We start from the raw sequence: 16,032 nt of genomic DNA on the forward strand, positions 1-16,032 counted from the left end.
ATTGGGGTATGGATGTATTAATCTTTGGCTGATGTAACATCACTCATTTTATATTGATATTCCTGCCAATTATTTCTCATGTAATTTATGCAGGTTGTGCCACAAAAGGAAGTTGTAATAGGGTATCCCTTGAAATTGGTAGTGGTAGAAAAACTTACAAGCCTTCATGCGACATGGGTGGTTTTTGATAGGTGAAAAATAACGAGACACAGTCATTACTATACTTTTCCTCGAGGGCCTCGAAGATTTTAGTGATTTAATTAGTTGTTCGGAGAAGAGACATGGAATTCTTTGCAGAGAAAGTTCCTTGTAACATGGCTATGACAGATAAAAACGGGGAGCCTGTAATTATCAGAACGCAGCCAGTGCAGAGTTCACTCCAGGGGAATCACCGGCCGCTTTTCTAACCTCTCCACTATGATTTCCACTAATATGTAGCAAGTTCTAGAGGAGAAATAACCAGAGAAACATGAAGATCACTATCAAGAACGTTTCCTTTTGGTTAATTATGGATTTGTAATTCAAAGATATTGGGTGGAAGTGATGCAGAGCTGATGGTGATGGTGAAATTTCTTGTAGGATGTGAATAATAAAGGACTATATATCGACTACGTTCTCCAGCCTACATCGACTTGTACTTCAAACCAGCTCGTCTTTCTCTTTTTCTTTCTTTCTTGTTATAAAGCAATTTTCACCGTTATGGTTCTGGCTGTATATTACTATATATTTAGCTTTTGAAAATGACTAGGGTCAGGTACGCATTGTTAAAAAAAATTAAAAACAAATAAAAAATTGAGTTAGAGGACTAAAAATATTGTTTTTGAGGTTTTTATTTTTTTTTGTTCTACAGATAAAATATTTCTATGATATAACTAAATTCTCTAATCCTCTAAAAAAATTAAAAAAATATATTTATTTTTGTATATATTTTATTTATATAGACTTGAAATATTATAATGAAATATTATTATTATGAATGAAATTTTATAATTTTATAACTGTTAATGAAAAAATTATATTTTAAATTAAAATAAATAGTTGCTATTTAGTTTTTATCATGACCATCATAAATATCAAAATTAATTATAAAAATTAAAAGAAATAAATTTAAAAAAATAAATTAATTAATATCACTGACATATTAAACTTCAAGTGTTATCTTTTGATATTATAAATATTCATATTAAAAAGCTTTTTAGGATAGTCTATTCATCACGACTCTTATTTCATTTACTACATAATAAAAACTTATATTTAAAGTATTTAGAATAAAGTATTTCTTTTCAATATAAAATAATTTTTTTTATTCATTTATAAATTACATCAACAGGTATATTATAAAGTTCTTTCTGTTCGGATAGATTTAGCAAAGATCATAACAAAATTGGGCAGGACAAAGCTTTGATTACGATTTACCTGCTTTGAAGACATTATTTTCAGATACTTGGATATAATGCTGCAGGTATACGCTAAGAATATGGTAAAAAAACTCTATTAGTAAAGGAAAAAGGAAAACAAAGTCGCGCGGCTGACAATAATAGCCTCCTCCATTGAAAATCTTGTGGACAGTTATAGAATTCTTGCATGATATTTGTGACTTGATTCATATCTTGTATAGAACCACAATTTTTTTTTAGTAATAAATTATCATAAAACAATATAATAAATAAATAGGTCAGAATAAAAATAATGTTTTTATTATTATTTTAACATTTCAAGTATTGATTATAATAATTTAAGTTGGGTCAACGTTATCCCACTAAGATCTATTAAATAAGAGTAATAATTATAAGTTTCCTTTTAAAAAACCAACCTAAAATAAATAGGTCAAAACCTAATCATATTTTTCCTTTTTTTATGGGTTCAATGCTCATTTTGAAAATCACTTAGATGACAAATATTTTTATTTTTTTTTCCGGACAATTGTCAAAATCTTGTGAAAATCAAGATTTTTTTAAAAGACTAATGACAATTTTTGTAAGTAATCAAAACGAAAAATCTCTTTTTAAAAGGGATTGATGCCAAGATTTTCTTTGTTAATAATCAAATTAACGAGTGTCATATTTTTAGGGATCGGTGTTAAATTCTTTCTCAAATAATAAAAAATAAATTAAAAATAAATAAGGTAATTAATGACAATCACAAAGATAACTTTAAGAGAAAACATATAGTAAAGATAATATTTTGTAAGAAATGATGTTATAAGGGTGATATCGTTCTTTCCTTAAATATAACTAACCCCTTAAAATGAATATCTAAAATCAATGCATATTCTAGAATATGTAGTTTTCTTAAATTATTAGTTGACGACTCTCAATTTTTCACGTTATATATTTCTCGCCATCAATTATGCGGGAGTCCCGACTTGCGTCCACCAGGATGTGACAGCCCCAAAATAAATTTTTCATTAATATCATATAGCTTGTATATTCATATTATATAAATATTTTTTTATTGGCAAGAGGCCTTGTTGAAATAAGATATTTTATAGATATTATATTAGGAATAGGAATTACAGTTGAAGAAACAATTGCAATTTTGTAATATTAATATATAAATATTAGTTTCTGACATTTAATGATTATCAAGTTTTAGTTTCGCTTCAATTTTTTCATGGGTTTGGTTTGATTATATATATTTACTAAATGTTGGTAATCAAAATATTGGTACTTAATAAAATTTTTATCAATTATTAACATATTTTATTAAGTATATTTAATTTTATAATCATTTTATAATTTCCAATTATATTAATTGATTTTTTTAATTAAAAAACCATTAACATGAATTGTAATAAAACAAAGCTCCCATTCTCCTTTTAAGAAAATAAAAAATAAATTATGCAATTTTCTTTTTAACAATTAGAAGCAATATTGTTTCAATTTCTATAAAAAGGTTTAATTGTGCGAAATAAATTTGTACAATGTTTAATTTATCAACACCAAGTTCCTATTTTTAATCTTACAAATTACATTGGCAATTTCTTTAAATGATAAGCGTTTTAGAAGTTTTGTTTATGTAACTTCTAGATGTTAGCTACTACATATTGAATGGCAATTCATTTTTAAGTTCTATATTTTTATTTTAGTGAAATTATAATTATTTTATATAATTTGAAGATAGAAAAAAAAATCTACGAAATAATTGTAGAAGGCAACTGTGAAAGACAGACATTGTCTTTTTTTTTAACAGGCTAGAGAGTCACAGCACAGCTACTCCTTGCTTGGGCCCCATTGATGAACATGAGATTTATCATGAAAGGACTTCTCTCCTTCTCTCTAACAAGAGCAAGTAGATCTGCCCTCTAACAAAGAAGGAAGAAAACTCACAGCTCTTTGTCTTCCTGTATGACACCAAGCAAGCATCACGGACCCTATTTCAAGATATGGATGGCAGGATGGGGAACTTTGCTGCATCTGAGGCTAGGCACCTAATCTCCCTCCCAGGGAAAAACAAGACACTAATTTTGCTCCTTTAAACGCTTGTATTTTTAAGTAGATCACAAAATTTCTTAATCTCTAAAAGGAAAGCTTATTATTCCAATAGATTTCTTGCTCATGCCGGCTGATAGTTTGTTCGATTATTTTTATCTTTCTCTCGTCTGTATCCCAACCAATTAATCTGATTCCCTCTCGTTTATATTCAGAAAAAATCCTTCGCTGAGCTGTTCTTGACAGGGTTTTTTTTTTATTATTCATTTTGTATTCTTAGCTCGCACTCCCATAAAAGAACGAAAGAACAACACAACATCAATATGATGATGATGATACATATAATTCTTATTACAAGTTAATCATTCATCACAAACATGAAACACGCGACATGCAACAAACCAAATAGGTTAACTTGATGGGATTTTCTCATTACATTAAAAGAACCCACACAGGATTTGAAGCCACAAAAGAAATGAAATCTATCAAATTCATTTTATTTTTTGTCAAGCGGTACCGGACAAGAACATTTCGATTTCATCAAGAAAACTCCTGCCTTCAGGCCTATTCACTTTCTTCACATAATCACGGGCAGCTCTTTCCAAACTATACTCATCTAACCCAGCTCTCCCACACCTAATCCACATCCTCTCCCCAAAACTCCTATGAGCAAAATATGCCTCAGCATCCACCAAAACGACACTGCCCTTTTCACCCTCCTCCGCATCACTCTTTTCCCGCATGATTACCTGAACTGGACGCCTCTCATAGTGGCCAACACTCGTGCGCTCCAACTCATCTAATGAAACGAGTCCTTGTGTTGTCACGGAGTATAGCTCGCCATTGATTTGGTGACCGGCGCTACCAGGGAGGTACAGCATGTATGGAATCCCATAGGGGCCAATAACGAGAGGGTGTGGTTGGTGGGTTATGCAGGTGCCTACGTATGAGGCTTCTTTCTGGGAAATCAGTTGTTGAAAGAGGTAGTGGTTTGGGAAATCTTTTTTCAGGGTGCCGTATACGAAGACCAGAGTTTGTTTGGTTTCATTTGAGACGTTTTTGGCATCAGCCATTGCTAGGCTCAGAGAGGGAGAGGGAGAGGCGCAAAGTGATCTACAATTTTGCAGGCCGTGGTTCTAGGTACAGAGGCCAAGACAAATTAAATAGACAAGGGAGTTTCATGAAATGGGCTGGGCTCGTTAAGATGCGTACATGTTGTCGGCAGACATGTTGGATCAAGTGGGCTATGTCTTGTCACTGCCTGACCCATAAAGATGGTGAGGCGTGTTCAAGAAAAGAAAATCAAGAAATACAACAAAAAGGCCTCGTTGCCTTGCCTCTCCTAAAAATCGTCCTTTTTTATAATGAAACTAACATCAACCTATCTGTGCAATGGGCTTGGTTCGATTCAGCAACATTGCCGCTGATTTGGTGGTCTCAATTTGTCGATACTAGCTCTTTTTTTTTGCAATTGCGGGGTGGGTATTTAATTTATCACTGTTTTGCTATGTGGAGTGTAGATTTGGAGTAAGAATAAATATAAATTAGAGCACACCTTGAAGTGTAAAACCAGCAACATCTATTTCTATGAAATTAAGAAAATGATTAGACGAATCTTGACCCTTTTAAATGATTGGAGTACACACACACAACCCAGTAATTAGCAGAATCACTCTGCAAAATTTCAATTCCAGTTACATTAATTAACGGTGTGAATTGGTGTTAACTGAAAAGAAAAGAAAAGAAAAGAAAAGAAGTACAATGATATTCGTATTGCCTAACGAAGCATCATACCTAATAACCTAGGCTATTAAAAAAAAAAACATAAAGAAAAATCATACCAAATGAAAGGGGGAGCGGGCTTACATGTTAATCAAAATTATTAAACACGTAGGGAACAATTTAATCAGTTAAAAGAAAAAAGAAAAGGAAATAAAAAAACATTAGAACTATTGAAATTGTTATTCAATATCAACCTGGTTGGTCTATCTTAAAACCTCATGATCCAACTTTTAATCTAGTTCAAATTTAAAATTGAATAATATAAAAGTTTCTTTGATATGACCTAATCAACTTAGTTGATCTAAAGTTAAAAAAATTAAAAAAAATGATAAAATTAACAGGAAAAAAACCCTTTAACTCGAATCTTTGTCTAGTTTGAGTTTAAAATTAAATCATATGAAAATTCTTTCAATATGATTTAATCAACTTAATTAGTCTAAAGACAACCTAGTCTATTGTTAAAAAAAAATTTGAAGATGGAATTGAGAAAACAAAATAATAAAATTGAAAAAAAAAAAGGGGAAATAAAAAAAAAGAGAGGCTAAATTGTAAAAAATAAAAAATAAAAAAACAGCTACGCTACTTATATGAACAATGAAGTTTTATAAAGAATTTCAGACTTTTTAGTAGAGAAGACTAGTTTATTTCCCATGTTATTGCTACAAGTTGGATCAATTTTTTTTGAAACATAAGAAAACAATATCTAGACAATAGAAAATTTTTAGCATTGTTATTAAACTCAACAAAACAAATTAAACTTGAAAACTTTTAACCCTACTCTTTGTTTTGCCTGAGTTTTAAATTAAATCGTGTGGGAGTTCCTCTTACGTGACCTTGTTGATAGGATATATCCAAAGATAAAAAAAATCAAAGAAAAAATAGAAACAAGTTAGGTTAATCCTAGCGAGTTTAATAAAAAAAATATAAAAATTAATTTACCATCAATCCATAATTGAAGGATAGAATTTAATAAAATTCCCACATTAAATGATGAGATTGCAAAAAAATAAAAAATAAATAAAAATTCCAAATTTAAATGATAAAATTGGAATTTTTTCCTCCAAAAGTACAAAAAGAAGAAAGAAATCCAAAAAATAAAATAAAATTTAAAGAACTTATTACAATAAAGCCCAAGTACATCGGCTTGAAAGAGACCCGTGGGCCTGAGCCAACGCTAGCAGGAATCAAATCCATGACCTCGGCAACTGTTGAGACCACATTAACCAATTGAGATACATGATGCATTTGTTGACAAATGATTAAAATAACACATCAACTTGTTTTAGTGTTGACTAGTATATTGTCCCGTGCTATATAATGAGTTATTATTAATTTTTTTTAAAATATAAAAATATATTAAGTGTATAGAGAATATTTTAAGTGTCTTGAGTCTGACAGCAATATCAAACCCAATCACTTGGGTCATACCAGACCTAGGCATCGAATTAAAAAAATAGAAAAAAAAAGAAAGAAGATAAAATTTTTATTGAAGTAATAACAAATTTATAAACATAAAAAATAAACCATTTTAATGGGAATATATGATTTGAATTTTTAGTTTTAAAACGTTAAATTAGATTTTTGTGATGATTTGTTGTTTATAAATAATTTATGAACTTGGATTTCTGTTTATTATATTTCTAGAATAATTTAAATATTTTTGTTATAAAAAAAATTATAATCCTCAACATTTTAATTATCATCTACTCCAACCAAAGTCGCTTGGGCTGGCATAGACCCAAGATGTGTTTGTCTAGCCCTGGGTTTGGGAACCATGCCAAATCCAAGAGCCTTGTATCTTACAGTTATGCCATACTCAAGGTATTTGAGAATGACAAACATGCCTGATTTGACAAATAACAAATAAAAAGGACAATTGTGCATTTTAATTGTCAAGAGAGAAAAAAGAAACCAAAAAACACAAACAATCTATCACCGGTGGCTATCTAACCATTATCTATCTAGCCGCGTCACAGCATGTGAAAGAGAGCACGACTGCACATCCAGTGAGACGGCGAATGACCAGATTTGACCACAAGAAAGCGTCACACGCGCCTCCTTAATGATGTGGACGCCATCCATTCGCTGGGGAAGAAAAGGAAAACCAAAGAAACGTCTCGTAAAAAAATAAAAAATAAAAAATAAAACTACTATTATAATTCACAATAAAATATCTCAAAATTCAAAGTAATTTCTCTATATTATTTAATTTTTGTTATAATATGAATAGTTAAACCAACTCTCCACCTGATTTAGTAGTTTTGTAAATAATGTTAGCCCACTTCCATCATATGTCCAAACCGCCCAAGCCCAAATATCCTTTGATGTAAGGCTCGCTGTGTGCTCTGTTGCAGGCCTTAGTTCACCTGGACCAGTTGCTTAAACTCTCAGGCCTGGAGGATTTTGAATATGCTATTTTCCGTTTATAATATTAAAGTTCCATCGTCCCTCTTGCCACGATCAGGATTCAGAACAATCCACAAGCTGTTTTCTTTTGACATCCCTCGAAATTATTGTGCACTAAATGTCTGATCTGATGTATTTGAAACTTTTCCTTCGACATAAAAGACTACAATCTTCCCTGGAAATGACAATCTTGACAAGATAAACTTGACTATCACATGGCCGGTCTCTCCAAAAAGTCTCTCTCTCTCTCTCTCTCTCAGCTAGTAGCTTGACTCCATCCACATCCACATCCACATCCACATCCTTCGTAAGAAGCTATCACAGGGCATGCTGTGGGGGATACGGCCATCCAAAATTATGTCAGTCCTTATAGTTGCATCAATTCCTCAAAATTATCACGCATCCCTATATTTCTTCTTTTGTATTTAAAAGGTTATTCTATTGTTTTTTTTTAATAAAAAAATTACATAAGTTATATTTATATTCCATATGGAATATTTCACTCATATTTATTTTGGTCCCTAAAATTTTTAAATTTTTACTTTGATCCTTGTATTTTAGTTTTCTTTCAAATAAGTCCTTAATTGAAAAAATATCCTTAAATTCTATTATACATACAATCTAGTTCATGAATGATTATTTTTAATTAAGTCCCTTGATGGTTAAAATTAGTCACACTTATTAAATATGCAAACAAACAAGAATAAGAGTTGAGTAAGACATATTTGTTTTATGAAAAGTGTTTTTTTATAAATTATTTTTTGAATTTTTTCATGTTTGTTTACCATTGAAAAATTTAGTAAATGAAAAATATTTTTGAATTAAAGAAAAATTGAACTTGATTTGTAGGAAAATCTTTTCTTTTTATCTTGGAAGGACTACACTTTTCAAAAGTTACAAAAAATTCAAGAATATCTTGCTATTTGTTAATTATATCAAATTTGATCATCTATCTTTTGATTGGTATATATTTTGTTTTGAATCTTTTTTTTTTCAATCCCCCCTATAGAATTTGATTTATTAATTTTTATATCAATTTTGGTTCTTATTTTTTTTTCTTGTTATTTATTTTTTCTTATTTTTTTAATTAATTTTTTATCTATCAGATTTTAGTCCATATTCTTTTCTATTTGAAATAATTTATGAAAATTATATATATTTTTTTCAATTTCATTATTTTTCAACTTTTTTATATGTAATATTTGGTCTTCATTCTTTTGATTGTTATTTGTTTTATTTAAAATAATTTATGTATTTGAGATTTGTTTTTCAATTTCATCATCCTTCAACTTTTTCAAATATCAGATTTGGTACTCATTCTCTTAATAAACTTAAAAAAAAATAAATTAAAATATTAATAAATTATTTTTCATGACATAGTTAAACACTAGAAAGTGTTTTCCAACTAATTTTTTATGACACTGCCAAACATCAAAAAAATAATCATCTTTTCAAGAATTCACTTAAAAAAAAAACTTTTTGGTAAACTAATGGGGCCTAAATTTAAGTATGTATATCTATTTTAAAAGACAAACTTTTAATTTTTTATGATATCATATATTTATTTTTTTAAAATATAAGAAAATATATCAAATAAAAATATAATAATAGTTATATGATTTTATAAAAAAATAAATTTTTTTATTAATATATATATATATATATATATTATTAATATTAGCAAATTGAAGTGTTTTTACTTTGATTTTGTTTTTTCCTCATATTATCATAAATATATTATTTCTCCATAAAATTTTTATTTCCAATAATTTATATGGGTTGGTCAAAAAAGTAAGAGTTAAGTGGATTTAATTAGATATACCCAGTGAAAAAAAAATTGTTTACTATAATATCATATATCTATTGTCACAATTTTGGCAAAATTTAAGATTTTACAGGGGGGGGGGCATAATTCAAAAAAACTCATTCAAGGATTAAATTGTATTGCAATAAAATACTAGGACAAAAAATTGTTGTCAATTAGTGACTTGTCTGTAAGAGAAAAACATAAGGGCTAAAATAAAATCTTCAAGAAGTTTAGGACTAAGTTGTACATCAACAAAAATATCCTATTCTGTAAGCATATGACACTTGTCATTATTTAAGAGCATTAGTGACAACAATGAAGAAAATGATTTAACAATGATAAAAATATAATATACAAGGTTGATATTAATTAAGACAAAAAGAAATAATAGTAAAGGGACCTTCCAAACAAAGAAAGAGCACATGGATGTATATCAAAGATAACCCACTTCATTTATTATGATTTAACATCTTTTGATTAATTAGGAGACACAATTATTTGTACAATAAACATTCTTATAAAGCTCCTTTTCTTTTCGTTTTCTTTTTTCTTTTTATATACTACAGAGTAACATGATGATTTTATTGAAAAATATTCGAAAGAGTAGACATGTATTTGCATATATTTTATAATCATGTGTATCTTTTAACATATCAATTTAATTATTTACCAAGTAAACTTCCATTTATCGTTACTCTAAAATTAATAAATTATATATTCAGTCTCGTCAATTTTAATTCTTTATTATTAAGTATGTTTTTATTTAAGATTAATCTTTAGGTTTCTCTCATTATTTGATAAGATGGTATTTTTTATATATATATAAAAACTCATTCTCTCGCATTCACTTATTTAATTAGATGATTAACTAGTTTATTCCCTTGCGATCCACTACTAGCTGGATAAAAAAACTAATATAATAAAATAACAAGTTTGTAAAGAATTTTTTGATGTTGTTATTAATTTTGGTCCAGCAAATTAATTCTAAAACATTTTAATTTGACTTATTATCTAGCTATGTTTTAAATTAAACTATACAGAAACTATCGTGACATGATTTAATAATCTAAACAACATGTAAAAATATGGTTTTATTTTAAAAATAATTAAAGCAATTTCTTTATTAAATTTATTAAAGTTTCAATTTCTTATGCTTTTCCTTATTATTTCAAATAAACTTTCAAAATTTTTATTTTGGTTTTTTTCTTTAAATGAAAGTCTTTCTATTACTGTTGGAGCTTACCTGTAGTGAAGTGATAATCTTATATTTTTTATTTTTTGCTTCATGATCTTTAAGTATCTCATGTAAGCAACAGGCATCCCATTTTTTTTTATTGGAAGGAAATTTCAGTTCTAGATTAATTATTTCAACATTCTGTTTCCAGGTCACACATATAATTTAAAATATTAAGGAAGCGTGATTAAACCAGCTACCTTGAAAACTGGTTTCTTTATGTTCAATAACAAGTATATGGGTATTTTGTCAAGAAATAATACAAGTAAATATCACAAGATTTTAGTTCCAAAAGACATAGACATATAACGTGCAAAAGAGAAAAGAGCTTAGAGTGTCAACTTAGCAGAAAGAGAAGATTGAAGCCTTTACCAAATCTTTCCAATGATGATATATGCGAGCGATATTCCGTCTCTTTCACTGCTTGATCAAGTCAAACATATTCATGACAAATACCTAACCTAAGATGGTATCCTAAAATGTCCAGATGCAGCTAGTTTAGAAATAAGTTTTATATATTAGATAATTGATTAAATTTTCAGTTTTAGTAATCTGATTTTTTTTTTTAGAAAAAAAGTTGGTATTTGATGCATGTTAAGCTAATTAGTAGTTGATACATACAAAAAGTTCTATTAATAGATATCAGGGCCTTCAGATACTTAAATATTTATATTTGTAGAGAAAAAAAGTACTATGATATTTTAGAAAGATAAATTCTAAAAATATATATGCTAAAAATATAGAGAATAAATAGATTGCGAAACTTGAGTATGAATGATTCATGAGGTATTTATAGCTTATGAATCTTATTTTTTTTGTGAAAAGAAGGGGTTGAAGATTAATTTTATTATTGTGATATTTTGAGTTGTATTACACTCAAAATAATATGTATTGGATAAATATAAAATATTAAAGAACTCGCGTTGAGGTTTTGAAAAATTAAGAGAAAGTGATGGGTTCATACTAGCTATCTAAGTTTATTAAGGATGAAAAATGAGCTCAAATACGCTGCTTGAACCCAATCATATTAGGCTCGGATGTGACAACTCGAGCCTATAAGGTGCTGGGCAACATGCCCAACATGGGCTTGGGCTACCACGTCCGATCCCAAACACCTTGGGTTCAGGCAACAACCTTGGACCTTCAGCTCTCTTGGCAGCATGTTGAGCTCGGGTGTTATAACCCGAATCTATAAATGAGTTTTTAGGATTTTTTTAAACTGTTAAATTTAGATTTATCAGACAAGAATTGGATTAAAATTGTTGTAAATCTTAGGATTTAAGAAGTTTAGATACTTGTCAAACCTATGAAAGCTCTCCTTGCATGTCTCCACTGCACCATTCACCATCCCTTGAAGAACCAAAGACCAAAGTGGTGTTAAATCTTTCTGGACTACAATGTCATTGTCCAAGAAAAGGATCTTGTCTAGTTTTGGATAAACTTCAGGAAGATAAAATCAAAGATGATTCAACATCGAAAAATATTTTAGATTCCTATATTTGAGACTTTCGGCACCAGAAATGAGAGAGGAAGGATGATTTCCATGAAATAGTATTCTTTAATCCTGGCATATTTAAGTTGACGTAAAACAGAATAGTAAGAGGCATTCTACCATTTAAAATCATCGATATTTTCAACTTGGACTGTTGCTTTTACTGGAGGATTGATAATAAAACACGTTTTCATCGCAGCAAAGTTCAGTTTATCTGCGACTATATGAAGAACATGTTCCTCTAGATCTTTTCATCGCGGCAAAGTTCAGTTTTTCTTCAAAGCATTTACATCCTCTTCAATTAACTACGTACAGCATGACCCTTAACGTACTTCCTTGACATTGTAGGATATTTGTATAGTTGATTCTTAGCTATAAACAAAAAAGACCCCATTAATTGGTTTTGCAAGAACTAGTGCTCTGGGACACATAATAGAAATATCCAAAACAGAATGAATGAAGTAAACCTAGAACATCTTGGCTGGGATTTGAGCAAGAAATTCAAAATAACCTGAGATGAAGATGGAGAAGGTGTGTGTTTGGATCTCTGCAACTCTATTCTTCGTTCTTCTTCTTATCTTCTCTTCATACTCTTTCTACCTCCATGGTGCGGCTCCCCGTGACTTTCGAAAGGTTCATTTTTCTTGGTGGGTTTTGCTGCTTTTAATTACTATATGTGTCTTCGTTTTTGTTCAAATTATAATGGAGTTGGATCTATGGTGGCCTTTTTTTGGTGTTTGATCTATTATCCTAATTTTTGTAGATCTATCACTTTGTTTTTATTTTTTTGGTCAAATCTTGGGATTTCAGTTGCATGTTCTCTCAATTTATAATGCCCTTATTTCAGTTGCATGTTCTCTCAATTTTTGAAGACATAGAAAAACAAGAAAATCCTTCTTAAAAAAGTATCTAGGCACAAGCTATTATAATCTGGTATTTCAGGTAAATTATATTTGTTGCATTAATTTGAATGGGAAAAAACAAAAAATAGATACATGACTTAATTTATCCCTTGTACATTTTATGAAAGAAACATGGAGAGATACTTTCATTCATGGATGTTAAACTGACTTTAGGGTTGATTTGATGGTTGATTTGCTCGAATTATAAGTTGAGTAGTTTAATTTGAGTTTTTTAGGTCAATAATTTTTTTTAAAAATAAAAGTTGACTAATCTGTCATGTTTTTAAAAATAGATTTTTTTTTAAAAAATAAATTAAACTTTGAATGAATTTCAGGTTGATTCGTCAGGCCCATTAAATTAAATCAGATCAATCATGGATTAATTCTTTTGACACCTAACTTGGATCAAAGGCTGTTCAACCAAGTCTCGGATCTATCTTTTAGGATAAATTGAGCACTTATCCTTTAGCTGAGTTATTTTACCATATCAATTATAATAAAATAATTTAATTTAATTTTTTTATTAAAATAACACAATTTGGTAAAAATCATCACGGACTGTGACTTTTTAAAATGTCGCTAAGTGGAAATAGAGATTTTTTTAAAAAATAGTTAAAATAAAATGCTTTAAATTTCAAAACAAGAAGAAGAGAAAAAAAAATCTCAGAAGCATACTAAAATTCCAACAATAATAATTTCATTATTATTAATAATATTTTTTTAAAAAGCACTTGTTATTATTGAAGTTTTAGTATGTTTTATTAGTCTTTTTTTTTTCCTCCTCTCTCATCTTGAAATTTATGTTAATTAATTTTAACTATTTCCTTAAAATATTATTATTCTCACCGACAAATTTTTGAAAGTCATGGTTTTCACCTGTAATATTTACTAAATTGACAAACAATGTTATTTAAACAAAAAACAGTGCTAATTTAAAAAAAAAAGTATTTTTTTAAATAGTAAAAAAGAAATGTGGCATCGGTGTGCGTACATCTGTCGCAACCTGGGAGGGTCAATCGTACTAATTCGCAAGTCCCCAAAAATGAATTTTAAGAAGACCGGCGAAAAGACTTTAGGAAAAAAAACTGTTAACTAATAAAAAGGGGCTTCTTTTTACGTGATCGGAGAACTCCACCTCACGTGTACGGTGGGCTATTGCACCACACGAGTTTTTCTTCCTAGGTGGGTCCAAATGTGTCAGCGACGGGGGAATTTCTTTCTTTATTTTTACCTTACTATTTGTTTATACCGAAGAAATTAACATCCTTAAAAATAGTGATAAATTCAGTAAACGCGGAATACAGTGATGCGTTTTGTAAATATTTAATTTGATTGCACGCATCATATATGATCCTATATGCGTTGCAAATCCTAATTCTTTGATGCGAATAAGATGTTTCTCTGATATTTTAATTATTTTTGAGATTTCACATCTAAAATGTTTGGATAAAATCTTAAAAAAGAAAAATCAGAACAAACTATTTAAATTAGTTTTTTTTATATCTAAATTGGGAATTATTTACAAGTACATAAAACAAACAAGGGAAAAAAAATGCTTGAAGGGACCCCACGGACCGACCTCCCCCGAGCAATAAGATTAGGATGGGATACACAACTTGTGAGGAGACTCCTGTGTGGTGGAAATGGCATCCATACGGTGCTTTCTGCCCGTGCATTGCACCCAACAAGGTTTTGACGAGGCAATTCGAGTGCACAGTGCGCATGCTTTTTCGTAGCACCGAGAACGCTTCTCCATTTTATAATGGAGTTCTTTTCTCTATATGTTCATTATTATGTCGAATTACATAAGTCCCATCCTTGCATGAACATTGATTTAAGTAGAAATACTCACTGGACAAATTATTCAGTGTAATTAATCTATAAACAGAACTCAGAATTTGATTAGCGCTTTCCATTAATGAAAATTAGGTTTATACACAATTTTATGGAGCAAAATCAGATTTCTATCCAGTTTTGTGAAATCACATTGTATGGCTCACCAAATTGGATAGAGACTAGTTTTGTTTAACAAAAGGGGTTTGATTATTTTTTAAGAAACTATTTCTATATACGTTAATTAATTGTTAAAAGGTGTTGAGCAACTTTTATCCTTCTAAATTCAATGATTTAATTGGTATGATAATACATCGCAATGGATATTATTTAATATTTATATATCATCTATTATTTATTGGATAACAAATTCAAATATCATACAAACACTTTATTTTTATTTTTATTTTTTTGTCTATGATTTGAGAGGGGATAGAGAAACTTGCTCAATTCTCATTGTATAGAGATGAAGTCTCAGTTGAGACCGATTTCGCCTATAAATGAAGGAGATTTCAATGTCAATAAGTTTCTTTTTATAGAAAAAGTTTATCTTAGGTGTTTCCCCCCCTTAAACTTACATGAAATGATAGATCTAAGCCCAAAAAGAATTTTAGTTTCAAGTTAATTATAGGCTTTGAAGCTAATTTTTTGGTTGTTAGAAGCTATGAACATATTTTACAATGTGTTTAGGGTATTTTTTTGGGGGGGTCAAATTATGGTTGAATCTGGGTAGGGTAGGTGATGCGTCACATGCCAATTTTTTCCCCAAAATATTAAGAGGCGGATGACTTGTTGTTCACCTCTTAAGAAGATTAAAAATAAATGGCTCAAGAGCTATGGGCTATCCAAACCCGAGAGCCAGGGCCCTTTTTTCTTTTTCTTTGTCATTTTTATCCACTACAATTGTATTTCTTTTTATTTTTCTTGCTTAATTTTTTTTTTCTAATTTCACCACTCAATATCTGATTGATTATTAATTAGACAATATAATTTATTTTGATTTGATTTTTTCTTTAATTACCTCAATATTTGGTTGGTTCTTAATTTTATAGGTGTCTATTTTAGATAAAAATATTGTATATAAAAAATTATTGAATTCAATTGAGTCAATGATCCGGGTCACGAGTTTGGTTGGGAAAGGACTA

The 16,032-nt window shown here is 29.3% G+C and overlaps 1 protein-coding gene across 1 annotated transcript; it reads right to left on the reverse strand.

Annotated features, from left to right (window-relative positions):
- Positions 1-3,937: 3,937 nt before the first annotated feature.
- Positions 3,938-4,504, reverse strand: LOC18096979 (putative gamma-glutamylcyclotransferase At3g02910). The gene has a single exon (XM_006385600.2). It carries the CDS (start codon positions 4,502-4,504, stop codon positions 3,938-3,940), a length of 567 nt encoding a protein of 188 aa, XP_006385662.1.
- Between the last annotated feature and the right edge of the window lie 11,528 nt (positions 4,505-16,032).

Source organism: Populus trichocarpa, chromosome 3 (assembly GCF_000002775.5).
Source record: "Populus trichocarpa isolate Nisqually-1 chromosome 3, P.trichocarpa_v4.1, whole genome shotgun sequence".
NCBI classification, from domain to species: domain Eukaryota; kingdom Viridiplantae; phylum Streptophyta; class Magnoliopsida; order Malpighiales; family Salicaceae; genus Populus; species Populus trichocarpa.

Excerpts from the sequence above, each read along its gene's own strand:
- LOC18096979 (XM_006385600.2), bottom strand. The coding sequence starts at position 4,504 with ATGGCTGATGCCAAAAACGTCTCAAATGAAACCAAACAAACTCTGGTC.